The 13,759-nt window shown below is 38.0% G+C and overlaps 2 protein-coding genes across 5 annotated transcripts in view; one reads left to right on the top strand and one right to left on the bottom strand.

The window, feature by feature from the left end:
• Window positions 1-1,856, top strand: part of PPP4R3B (protein phosphatase 4 regulatory subunit 3B) — a 63,494-nt gene extending 61,638 nt beyond the window's left edge. For all 4 annotated transcript variants that reach the window (XM_027131703.1, XM_027131701.1, XM_027131704.1 and 1 more), the window contains one exon: window positions 188-1,856. In XM_027131703.1, the coding sequence (XP_026987504.1) occupies window positions 188-283 (96 nt within the window). In that variant the 3' untranslated portion in view covers window positions 284-1,856. The remainder of the gene's footprint in view (window positions 1-187) is intronic.
• A 2,025-nt stretch (window positions 1,857-3,881) lies between these two features.
• Window positions 3,882-13,759, bottom strand: part of CFAP36 (cilia and flagella associated protein 36) — a 32,666-nt gene continuing 22,788 nt past the window's right edge. Inside the window, exons 7-10 of the mRNA XM_027131732.1 lie at window positions 8,082-8,184; window positions 4,873-5,012; window positions 4,536-4,685; window positions 3,882-4,050 (exon numbers count right to left, since the gene is read on the bottom strand). Coding sequence (XP_026987533.1) covers window positions 3,949-4,050; window positions 4,536-4,685; window positions 4,873-5,012; window positions 8,082-8,184 — 495 coding nt within the window. The 3' untranslated portion in view covers window positions 3,882-3,948. The remainder of the gene's footprint in view (window positions 4,051-4,535; window positions 4,686-4,872; window positions 5,013-8,081; window positions 8,185-13,759) is intronic.

Genomic DNA, 13,759 nt, shown 5'->3' with positions numbered 1-13,759 from the left:
CAGTTGTACTTATTACTAACTGTTCATAATTTCAAGCAGTTCCTTTATCAAATTCAAATATATCTGTTTCAGATACATGTGGTTAGTTTAGAAAAATGATTTCTAATACCTTTAAAAGTGACTACATTTGTACTAATTAGCTTTTTCTGTTGTTACATATGTTAATTTTTTTTTTATTCTTCATTAGGGAAGTTTGGTTGGTTTAGTGGATTATCCAGATGATGAAGAGGAAGATGAAGAAGAAGAAACATCTCCCAGGAAGAGACCTCGTCTTGGCTCATAAAATATTTACTGGGGACCCTCAACATGTGGTTGTACAAAAATGCTGCAGCTGTTCAGTGAGCTGAAAATCTGAATCAGAAAGCTTTCTCACTTGAACTTATAAATATACAAGGAATAGCAAAAGACACTCAGTATATCAGCTAGGAGAGTTTAGCTCTGTAAAAAAAAAAAAAAACAGGCTTCCCAGGAACTTGATCACTTGCTAGTAATTAATGGGTTTGCCTTTCAGGCTGTCAAAAAAAAAGTTAGTAACCAGAACCTGGGAGATAGCTTCTCAGCAAGGGAACTCTCAGGTTTTGGGACGGTTTAGGGGAGGGACAAAGTTGATAAAATAATATTAATGCAGGGTTGCTCCAGGAGGGTTTCTGATTTAGAAACAGTTATAAAACTTCAGTTGCAAACCCAATAACATTACTTGTATAATGGTGCTGGCCATGTTGTTCTTTTAATCAGTTGCCTCTTTTTAAAAGAAATTTTTATGGAAAACAAGTTCAACTATCATAAAAAATGAAGTTAAGCTGTTGGGACCATTTCTTTGAAGATATAACAGAAATTCAGCCTTACTGGTAGGTAGAGGGAAATACACCCTGTATTACAAGCACATGTTGAGTTTTCTACACCAGGAACTTTCAATGTGTATTTTGATGAAAACAAACAAGCTGGATTCAAAATGGGCAGTTTTGTTAATATAACTTTAAAATCAGCACTTTTACAGATAACAGATGCCAAGAATCAGTATGGTAGTATTCCAGAATGATTTTCTCTAGAAATGGGAGTGGACTGAACAGAATGTTTTCAACTGCCTACCAGTACAATCTTTTGTGGAAGATACTTTGAAGTCACTTTCTGCTTTGTTAATAAAGTTGTCTCTCTCCAGAGCTGCAGGCAAGTTTTAAAGTGTAATTTGTAAAGACTAACATACAAAGAATAGTGCTGAATTAAGTGGCATTTAATATCTACAGGCCATTTTGATCCAAGAAGTTACTTCAGTGTCAGAGTATGCAGCACATGAAGCTTTTCCAAGAACTAACAAGGGTGTAATATGAAAGCTGCTTTTTTTTTTAAGAATAAAAGCACATTCCATGTACGTAAATGAATATAAAATAATAAACTGAGGCAAACAGTTAAGAGGTTTTATTTTTAGAACAGCAAGTTAACTGTAAATATTTTAATGTTAGTTTGCTCATCTATGATCTGAGATGCTGAAGTGAGAAAAACATCCCCCAAACTACAATTTAATGCATTGGGAAGAAAAAAACCAAAAAACTAAAAATAGTAATTCCAGTTACAGCCTTCAGATCACCCTTGTAATGTGTTACGGGTCCATTTTTCCTGGAATAGCTTAAACTGAAGCAGTTTCCCCTGTTTTGGAGATTTTGTAGTTAATTTTAATTTTGGCTATTGTTTGGAAGATGGGCTGTCTGTGTAGATACGAAGTATAGTTTTTCCATAAAACAGATGTTTATTTTGTATTAAAAATACCACTGTACTTGTTTTACACCATTTGTATACATGTGGTGATATTAATGCTGACCTGTAAAATTCAGGAATTAAAATGTGACCCTGTAATTCTATGTTTGTTGCTTTTGTTTGGTTTCTTGTAAATATAAGTAAACTCCATTTTGAGATGTGTCCATTTTACAATATCTTTTTAAAGCCAGTAAGTTATCCATAGATATTTATTATAGACCACTGTGTCATACACCAATCTGAATGAAAGAATTCTAAACAAGGGTCAATTGCACATAGAAGGTATGCCTTGGACACATAAAAGTCCCAGCACCAAAGCATCACAGCATTGGGCTTTTACCACCTCTTTGATTAAAGGTACATATATTGAAAAAGACCTTCCACCTCATAAAGGCAAGTGAATCAGGATTTAAACCAAGATCAGTAAAGTTACCATATGAATACATTTTCTTTCAAGCAAATTTTATCAAGCCCCTTCACTCTTCTTAGCTCTTATTAAATTTCCTCTTGGACTCTAATAAGCCCAACCCTAAAGCGTTTCCCTATTTACTCTTGACTCTTCCTGATTAATTTTAAGTTCCAGTAGGAAGTATTATCTTTATATATCTTATGAAGTTTCTTTAATTTTCCTTTCTGAAGACCTGCCACAAGTCTTTTAAATCATTTAAATCATCATAGGAGAAACTTTTCTTATAGCAGAAATGTGAATGTTTTGTTGAATTACAGGAAAACACTTTTCATGGTACAGATGCTCACCCACAATGATACGAAAACAAGACTTAAAAATAACCCTTGAAAGAATAACTAACTTAAGATTACACGTTAGCTGCTGTCTTAAATGTCTACCCTCAGGCAGATCAAGATTTTTATCTTTATCTTCACTCAGTGAAGCAAGCCGGAGCCCACATTTGTATGCCTGAGGTTCTCTTAAAATTATATCTGTAAACATGTATGCAATATAGAAACTATTTTTAATAAAAAGCTACATGAACAGATTTCTGTGTTTTAACCACTAGTTTTTCAACTTGTCCATCTGTGACGAAAATGTGACAAATATAAAGTGATGCTGAGTTTTCTCTGCACGTTGAAAGTTGGAACTAATGTAATTTTGGTATCCCTTTTAAAAAGTTTATAACGATAGATTTAAGGAGATAAAATGGAATTGTAAGTTAAACTCAGGAGTGGCCCGTAACTAGAAAAGAGGGTGCTTATGGGATGACACAACACAGGAAGCTTCTGAAAGGAAGGTTTCTCTCCTACTATTTCTGGTTATTTTTTAGCAAATGGACAACAGAACACTACCTGGGATCACTTCACACACAGAAGACCTACACCCATGGCAGAATTCAGGTCAACAGGCTCAGGCAGTTGTTCCTTTATCTGTTTTAATGGTAGCTCTTCTAGAAAGAATAATAGAGTATTTTTAACATCCCCACGTCTATTTTCAAAGTCCTGTTTGCGCCTGCCTCGATGTGGGATGCTAACATCTGTCCACCACCACCCCAGAGAACCACTCTTTTCATTAGACTGATCACCCTATATACCTGTTCACCCACAGCTACTCTAACTCACCCAGTAGTTTCCACACAGCAGCCACACATCTTTTTTAAATGAACATTTTCATCATGAACCTTCCCTGCTTTAAAACTTTTCAGTGACTTCCAACTGCCACTATAAAATGTTTAAAACCCTCACATTCCCTACAAGCCTTGCAAATCAGCACCCTACCTATCTCCAATTCTGTGTGCTAACCCCCTCCCCTCATTCTGTTTGTATGCTAGCCATACTGACAGCCGCAGGACCCTGTTTATGATAAAACACTGCCCTTTTCCCTTCTAACAAACACTTGGCTCTTCACTTGGCCCCATGAAAGCAGGGACCCTGTCGATCTACTAGGCTACTGTATCCTTAGCATGCAACACAATGCTTAGCACAAACAATGAATGAATGAATGCACTATCAGTTAGCTTTCTATATCTTCTCTCCATGAGAGAACATTATTCAGAAATTTGTATTGAACTGGTCAGCATAAGTAACTGCCTTCCCCGCCACCCTTTACCTCAAATGTTTAATAGTAACAATAAGGTTATATTTGCATTTACAAACACAAGTATTTGAAACTAACAGGCTCTGTTTAAGGATTAAATAATTTATTTTTAAGAAATTTTGAACTGCTTTGCTAAATTGTTCTTAAAATTACTTATTAATAACTTCTTCTTTAAGTTTCTCTGCAAGCAATCTCCTCTTTAGTAATGTTTGCTTCTCCTCTGCTGTCATTTCTGGTTTCTCTGTCATTTCCTTAAAAAAAAATAAAAGAAAAAAAATTGGCTACAGTAGAATAAGATGGGTTCATTTTCTAAAATTCCTAACATACTGCCTTGAACAAATATTAGAACATTCAGTAAATTTTTTAAAAAAGCCACACATGGACTGAGTTCCCTAAATCTCTTCTTTGTAAAAATCTCTTCTTGGGGAAGCCTTTTAGAGGTGGTGGCTAGGGTACTGATGCTGCTCTATGATAAAATATTTCAAAAGGCTCAGGCAAAACAGACGGCTGACCCTTCAGTGCTCAGAGCAGGGCAAGTAAAGAATCATAAAACTGCTACCATTTCTACTTCACAAAATCCTCCTATCACAACCATCTCACTGCCTAGAAAAGACTTATTATCAGGTGCTACACTAACGAGGAGGTTAATATGAATAGATCTACAAGAGCACATATGTTGATTTTGAGAATCCCATCCGTAGATTTGCAAATTTTCTCATACTAGAGCTAGCCATACCTCTACCTCCCCAGCAGGTTTTCCTTTCTGCTCCGAATTTTGTATGTGCTTAGTCCTCATATCCTTTCTCATGGACATCAACTTATCTCTCTTCTGCTTCAGATAGTGTTCTCGTTGCCGGAGCTCTTCTGTTCCAAGTGTTGATAAATTCTGGGTCAAATAAGAGAAGGAAAAATCAAGTCTGCGTAAGTGGCACAGATACCCACTGACTGATTAAATTAGAAGTTTGAGTCCAAGACCGCAACAAAAGCCAAGTGTGTATGGCTGTTTACATTGTTTGTTCATAGTACTTTATCATTTTGCTCATAGTTCTTAAAAAGCAATATTTTTTACTTACTGCTATTGGTCCCTCAATGTTTGCATGTTCAAAGCCAGGAATCTTCAGGTCTTTTTGTGGGAGGGAGGAACTTTCAGGCAACGTTTCCAGCTTTCTTGTCAAAGTTTGTACTGACTGATCAGCAGAATGCACTTTAACTTCTGGCAGTAATCAGACAGAGACCAATTAGAATATTATAAGAAATATTAAGTTATTACACTAGGTTCACCAAAATGAGCTAGTGGTAATAATACTTTGGTCTTTCTCATACTCATTCACTCAGCATGCATTGATTCAGTGCCTACATTGTGCTAGGCACTGGGTGAGAACAATAAATGTGGTCCCTGTCCTCAAGGAGCTTGAACTACAGTTCTTGTGAATAATGACATTTCAACAAATAAATACCAAGCTCCTGCTGTTTGGTACTATAGCTACAAAAAGATATAATTCTTGTCTAAAGATCAGAACTGCAGTAAAATGTAATACAAGGTTGCCATACAAGCCAAATAAACAGTGCACTAAAATCCCTTACTTACAATGTAATTGGCTTTCAAACTTTTGCTTGCAGGCAAAAACTGTAATAAGCTATAATTTTTTGTATTGGAGGAATAAGTGCCAGTAATATCAATAATTTGTACTACATACTGAAGATAACTATAAACCTACTAACATATTTAAAAAATGAAGATTTTAAAGTAAGTAGAACAGGGAGATCAGCTTGGTGCTTTGTGATGACATAGAGGGATGGGATAGGAAGGGTGGGATGGAGACTCAACAGGGAGGGGATATGAGGATATATGTATACATATAGTTGATTCACTTTATTGTACAGCAGAAACTAACACAACATTATAAAGCAATTATACTCCAATAAAGATGTAAAAAACTACATAAATAAATACAGTAAGTAGAACTTGGAAGCGGATATAACATGAGTACTCAGTACCTTCCAGTTATTTGGTAACTGTGCCAAGAGACAGGATTAACATGCTAATTGCTTTTGAGACATCTTTTATTATAAGATAAGGTGGGGTTTTTTTAAGATAAAACATTTTCTCTGTAATACATGGACTATGAAAGACAGCTGGTGAGACAAGCAAAGACATAAAAATAATGCCAAGAACTAAAAGCATCATGGGAGAACATGATACTCATGTCTCTAAATGATTAAAAATCCAGCATGGTAAAACCAGAAATAGAACTTTGCAGGAGCAAGAAACTTGCCCAAGGATCACTGCTTTAGCACAGGGTGAGTGGACTGACTGCAGTGCCAGGGAAGTTAGAAGAAGAAAAAGCTCTCCAGGCTCTTGGACAGAAAGGGAAGTCTCCCTGGAAGAGATGAGGCTGCCGCTAACACTCCAACCAACCTAGACAGGGAACTAGCTCAGAACTAACTTAAACAGAAATGAAGATGAGCTTCAACAAGTTGGTCAAAATATGCAGACAAAATTAAACATGCCATTCATATGATGGTGACTTTAAACAGTAGTGGGCTTAGCCCCCAAATATGGAACCACAGAGCTGGGGACGAGACAGTAAAATTCTGCGGAGGGGGGAATCCCAGGCACATAAGCATTTATATTCAATTCAGGTACTTGGTCTGGACAGTTCCTTGACTTTGTTGGTTATGAACACCTTTTATATTCTAACTAGAGAGAAAAGTACCTGAAGCCAAAATACTTAACTTCTCTGATTTCTAAGAATGGAGAATCGGAAAGCCAGCTAGCTTAAAGAAAGATCATCTCATCACTGGCAACCCTGCGTCAATCTGAGAACAGATGCTATCCATTTCCAGCAGGAACCAGGGAAAGACATGAGCAAAGGGATAAGCAGGAGGTCAAACACCTTTATGATTCCTCCCACATTAGGCCTTTCTCATGGGCACTTTGTATGCAGTGATTGCCCGTAATATCAGATATACTCATTTTTCTAAAAAAATAGAATAGTTTTTAAAAATTAAAATCATTACTTTTGAAATTATCTGCCAGTTTCTCTACCACTAATGTGCATAACTGAGTTACAAATGGCTTGAGATTAAGTTTTCTATAATAGTTTCACTTAATAGTCAGATAAGCAAATGTATTCAAATTATGTCAGACGCAAGATTAGAACAGTATATGTACTTAGGTCTATATAAAACAAAAAGCTAAGTTTGGGCCAGCAAATTTTAAAAGCACTCAAACAAATCTAAAGCAGGTGCTTTCACAGACATAATTCAAATGAGGTTATTCTACTCAGAACCTGCAGAATATGAAAAAAGAAAAGGAATTATTAGATTTGCTAGGAAGGAAAAAGCCAGATAACTTCATAAACCTGCGTCTGTTTCATATGCCCCATTGTTTTATCAACTAAGCATTTAGATCCTTAAAACACTGGATACACAACAAGCCTATCTATCTCAATTATAAAACTTCTACAAAGTGTAGAAAAACACAAGATTTGGAGTCAGAAGACCAAGGTAAGTCACAGTTTCACTATTTAAGAGCTCAGTGATTTTGGACCTCATTCAAGTTCCTTGAATTTCTTATTTTAAAAAAATAAAAGAAAAATAAGGACCATAATATCTACCTCACAGAGTTATGCGTTTTTTTAATTGATAAAAGGACATGCACCTAAAAACCATAGAAATCCATTAAAAAAATGAAGTAAATTCATGATCATGATTCAAGTTCTGTTTCAGAATTACCTGTCTTCTTATAAAGGAAATCAGAAAACATATATTGAAAATGATTCGCTGCATAGTGAACAAGATCATCCACTAACATTTCCCTCAAGGATTCTCATCAATTTTGGTTTCGACAATAGTTTCTGACAACTTCTAGATAAATTGGCTACCTGTTGTTTTCTAATTGTGTTTTAATTCAGTAGGAAAATATTATCTTTCCCTCTTCAGCTTCTAACTCTCAAACACCATGTAATTATGGTCAAGGAAGAGAGTACCAAATGTTATGTGAACATACCTTGAATGCTGTAGTCATGGCATAAAGCCTGGGGGCTTCCCCAAGGAATTTTGATCACGGCTCTGGGTTCCAAGCTTCACTTAGAAATTTGGGGGCTACGCCCTCTCTGTCAGCTATCTCCTACAAGCAACCACTTTAGCTAAATTCACAAAGAACATTAAATACCAATGGCCACTTTTTGAGGGTGAAGTATGTATGAGAAAGTAACACACTCTTTACAGTGTTTATGTATTCATATTATTCAGAAATTTCAGTACATTTCAACCTTACCTGAGGGTGGGTGTGCAAAATGTTCACCATTCCCTTGGGAATTATTCATTTTTGCTGTTTCATTGGCATGCATCGGAGGCTCTTCTGTTTTAGCCTCTAATAGCTTCAGGAATCAACAATATAATTTAAAAAATACTTTAGATTAATTCTGAATAATTCACTACTTAAGGGATTCATACACATTAGTTTAAAAAATTATTGTCTACTGAATGGATAATAAATCAGAGATTCTATTTTTCCAAAGTTTTTAAGATGTTTCCACCATTTTTTATCTTCTACTTTTGAGGTAGGTAAACATTCTCATTTCCAATCATGCAGTGCTAGAATAACTAGTTTGGTTAAGACTTTGGATTCAGAAAGAAGTGAGTTCAAACCTAGGCTTCACTCTTACTACTCATGTGACCTTGACCAAGACACCAAGAAATACTCTAAAAGAAATAAAATCACTGATTAATAAGGTGCTTTTTCACTTAAAATAATCTAAAAAATATAATAATAATACCACTACTATGATATGCCTGAAGCAACCACAAACTGGTTTACAGGTATACCTCATTTTATTGCACTTCAATTTATTGTGTTTCACAGACATCCCATTTTTTTACAAATTGAAGGTTTGTGGCAACTCTGCATCAAGCAAGTCTATCAGTGTCATTTTTCCAACAGCATTGCTCATTTCATGTCTCTGTGTCACATTTTGGTAATTCTTGCAATATTTCAAATTTTCATTATTATATTTGTTATAGTGATCAGGGATCAGTAATCTTTGATGTTACTATTGTAACTGTTTGGGGGCACCACAAACCAAACCCATGTAAGACGGTGAAACTTGATAGATGAAAGTTGTATGTGCTCTAACTGCTCCACTGACCACCTGTCCCCTCATTTCTCTCCCTCTCCTCAGACCTCCCTATTCCCTGAGACACAAGAATGTTGAAATTAGGCCAATTAATAAACCTACAGTGACCTCTAAGTGTTCAAGTGAAAGGAGAATCACGGGTCTGTCACTTTAAATCAAAAGCTAGAAATGATTAAGCTTAGTGAGGAAGGCATGTCGAAAGCTGAGATAGGAGAGCCTTCAAGATGGCAGAAGAGTAAGACATGGAGATCACCTTCCTCCCCACAATACATCAGAAATACATCTACATGTGGAACAACTGCTACAGAACACTGGCAGAAGACCTCAGACTTCCCAAAAGTCAAGAAATTCCCCATGTACCTGGGTAGGACAAAAGAAAAAAGAAAACACAGAGACAAAAGAATAGGGACGGGACCTACATCTCTGGGAGGGAGCTGTGAAGGAGGAAAAGTTTCCACACACTAGGAAACCCCTTCACTGGCGGAGATAGGGGGTGGCAGAGGGGAAGCTTCGGAGCCACGGAGGAGAGCACAGCAACAGGGGTGCAGAGGGCAAAGGAGTGGGGTTGGCTGCATGAACACAGCCTGAAGGGGCTAGTGCGCCACAGGTAGATGGGAGGGAGTCTGGGAAAAAGTCTGGAGCTGCCTAAGAGGCAAGAGACCCTTGTTTCCGGGTACATGAGGAGAGGGGATTCAGAGCACCGCCTAAATGAGCTCCCGAGATGGGCGCAAGCCACGGCTATCAGAGCCGACACCAGAAACGGGCATGAGACGCTAAGGCTGCTGCTGCCACCACCAAGACGCCTGTGTGTGAGCACAGGTCACTATCCACACCCCCTTTCCGGGGAGCCTGTGCAGCCCGCCACTGCCAGGGTCCCGTGATCCAGGGGCAACTTCCCCGGGAGAACGCACGGCGCGCCTCAGGCTGGTGCAACATCACTCCAGCCTCTGCCACCGCAGGCCCGCCCCGCACTCCGTGCCCCTCTCTCCCCCCAACCACCGGCCTGAGTGAGCCACAGCCCCCAAATCAGCTGCTCCTTTAACCCCGTCCTGTCTGAGCAAAGAACAGACGCCCTCAGGCGACCTACACACAGAGGCAGGGCCAAATCCAAAGCTGAACCCCTGGGCTGTGCGAGCAAAGAAGAGAAAGGTAGGGATTCCCTGGTGGCGCAGTGGTTGAGAGTCCGCCTGCCTATGCAGTGGACACGGGTTTGTGCCCTGGTCTGGGAGGATCCCACATGCCGCAGAGCGGCTGGACCTGTGAGCCATGGCCACTGAGCCTGCGCGTTCGGAGCCTGTGCTCCGCAACGGGAGAGGCCACAGCAGTGAGAGGCCCGCGTACCGCAAAAAAAAAAAAAGAAGAAGAAGAGAAAGGGAAATCTCTCCCATCAGCCTCAGGAGCAGCAGATTAAATCTCCACAATCAACTTGATGTACCCTGCATCTGTGGAGTACCTGAATAGACAACGAATCATCCCAAATTGGGGCAGTGGACTTTGGGAGCAACGATTTTTTTTTTCCCTTTTTTCTTATTCTGAGTGTGTATGTGTATGCTTCTGTGTGTGACTGTCTGTATAGCTTTGCTTTTACCATTTGTCCTATGGTTCTGTCTGTTCGTTTTTTGGGGGGTTTTTTTAGTATAGTTTTTAGCACTTGTTATCATTGGTGGATTTGTTTTTTGGTTTGGTTGCTCTCTTCTCTCTTTCTTTTTATTACTTTTTTTAAAATTATTTTTTACTTTAATAACTTTATTTTATATTATTATTATATTTTTCTTTCTTTCTTTCTTTCTACCTTTTATTCTGAGCCGTGTGGATGACAGGGTCTTGGTGCTCTGGCTGGGTGTCAGGCCTGTGCCTCTGAGGTGGGAGAGCCGAGTTCAGGACATTGACCCACCAGAGACCTCCCAGCTCCACGTAATATCAATCGGCGAGAGCTCTCCCAGAGATCTCCATCTCAACGCCAAGACCCAGCTCCACTCAACAACCAGCAAGCTACAGTGCCAGACACCTGATGCCAAACAACTAGCAAGACAGGAACACAACCCCACCCATTAGCAGAGGGGCTGCCTAAAATCATAAGGTCACAGACACCCCAAAACACACCACCAGACTCGGTCCTGCCCACCAGAAAGACAAGATCCACTCTCATCCACCAGAACACAGGTACCAGTCCACTCCACCAGGAAGCCTCCACAACCCAATGAACCAACCTTAGCCACTGGGGGTAGACACCAAAAACAATGGTAACAACGAACCTGCAGCCTGCGAAAAGGAGACCCCAAACACGGTAAGTTAAGCAAAATGAGAAGACAGAGAAACACACAGCAGATGAAGGAGTAAGGTAAAAACCCACCAGACCTAACAAATGAAGAAGAAATAGGCAGTCTACCTGAAAAAGAATTCAGAATAATGATAGTAAAGATGATCCAAAATCTTGGAAATAGAATGGAAAAAATACAAGAAACGTTTAACAAGGAACTAGAAGAAATAAAGAGCAAACAAACAATGATGAGCAACACAATAAATGAAATTAAAAATTCTCTAGAAGGAATCAATAGCAGAGTAACTGAGGCAGAAGAACGGATAAGTAACCTGGAAGATAAAATAGTGGAAATAACTACTGCAGAGCAGAATAAAGAAAAAAGAATGAAAAGAATTGAGTACAGTCTCAGAGACCTCTGGGAAAACATTAAATGCACCAACATTCGAAGTATAGGGGTCCCAGAAAAACAAGAGAAAAAGAAAGGGACTGAGAAAATATTTGAAGAGATTATAGTTGAAAACTTCCCTAATATGGGAAAGGAAATAGTTAATCAAGTCCAGGAAGCACAGAGAGTCCCATACAGGATAAATCCAAGGAGAAACACACCAAGACACATATTAATCAAACTATCAAAAATTAAATACAAAGAAAAAGTATTAAAAGTAGCAAGGGAAAAACAACAAATAACATACAAGGGAATTTCCATAAGGTTAACAGCTGATCTTTCAGCAGAAACTCTGCAATCCAGAAGGGAGTGGCAGGACATATTTAAAGGGGTGAAACGGAAAAACCTACAACCAAGATTACTCTACCAAGCAAGGATCTCATTCAGATTCGATGGAGAAATTAAAACCTTTACAGACAAGCAAAAGCTAAGAGAATTCAGCACCACCAAACCAGCTTCACAACAAACGCTAAAGGAACTTCTCTGGGCAGGAAACAAAAGAGAAGGAAAAGACCTACAAAAACAAACCCAAAACAATTAAGAAAATGGTAATAGGAACATACATATCGATAATTACCTTAAATGTAAATAGATTAAATGCTCCAACCAAAAGACATAGACTGGCTGAATGGATACAAAAACAATACCTGTATATATGCTGTCTACAAGAGACCCACATCAGACCTGTGGACACGTACAGACTGAAAGTGAGGGGATGGGAAAAGATATTCCACGCAAATGGAAGTCATAAGAAAGATGAAGTATCAATTCTCATATCAGACAAAATAGACTTTAAAACAAAGACTATTACAAGAGACAAAGAAGGACACTACATAATGATCAAGGGATTGATCCAAGAAGAAGATATAACAATTGTAAATATTTATGCACCCAACATAGGAGCACCTCAACACATAAAGCAAATGCTAACAGCCATAAAAGGGGAAATCGACAGTAACACAATCATAGTAGTGGACTTTAACACCCCACTTTCACCAATGGACAGATCATCCAAAATGAAAATAAATAAGGAACACAAGCTTTAAATGATACATTAAACAAGACGGACTTAGTTGATATTTATAGGATATTCCATCCCAAAACAACAAAATACACTTTCTTCTAAAGTGCTCATGGAACATTATCCAGGATAGATCATATCTTGGGTCACAAATCAACCCTTCGTAAAATTAAGAAAATTGAAATCGTATCAAGTATCTTTTCTGACCACAATGCTATGAGACTAGATATCAATTACAGGAAAAAATCTGTAAAAAATACAAACACATGGAGGCTAAACAATACACTACTTAATAACCAAGAGATCACTGAAGAAATCAAAAAATACCTAGAAACAAATGACATGAAAACATGACAACCGAAAACCTATGGGATGCAGCAAAAGCAGTTCTAAGACAGAAATTTACAGCAATACACTCCTACCTTAAGCAACAAGAAATATCACAAATAAACAACCTAACCTTACACCTAAAGCAATTAGAGAAATAACAAAAAAAAAAAAACCCCAAAGTTAGCAGAAGGAAAGAAATCATAAAGATCAGATCAGAAATAAATGAAAAAGAAATGAAGGAAACAATAGCAAAGATCAATAAACCTAAAACCTGGTTCTTTGAGAAGATAAACAAAATTGATAAACCATTAGCCAGACTCATCAAGAAAAAAAGGGAGAAGACTCAAATCAATAGAATTAGAAATGAAAAAGGAGAAGTAACAACTGACACTGCAGAAATACAAAGGATCATGAGAGATTACTATAAGCAACTATATGCCAATAAAATGGACAACCTGGAAGAAATGGACAAATTCTTAGAAATGCACAAACTTGTGAAACTGAACCACAAAGAAATAGAAAATACAAACAGACCAATCACAGGAACTGAAATTGCGACTGGGATTAAAAATCTTCCAACAAACAAAAGCCCAGGACCAGAGGGCTTCACAGGCAAATTCTATCACATATGTAGAAAAGAGCTAACACCTATCCTTCTCAAACTCTTCCAAAATATACCAGAGAGAGGAACACTCCTAAACTCATTCTACGAGGCCACCATCACCCTGATACAAAAACCAGACAAAGATGTCACAAAGAA

Source organism: Aethalodelphis obliquidens, unplaced genomic scaffold (genome assembly GCF_003676395.1).
Source record: "Aethalodelphis obliquidens isolate GAN/ISIS:26980383/991018 unplaced genomic scaffold, ASM367639v1 scaffold40, whole genome shotgun sequence".
Taxonomy (NCBI): domain Eukaryota; kingdom Metazoa; phylum Chordata; class Mammalia; order Artiodactyla; family Delphinidae; genus Aethalodelphis; species Aethalodelphis obliquidens.
The sequence above is the reverse complement of the archived record's forward strand: the minus strand, read 5'-3'. Positions and strand labels throughout refer to the sequence as shown.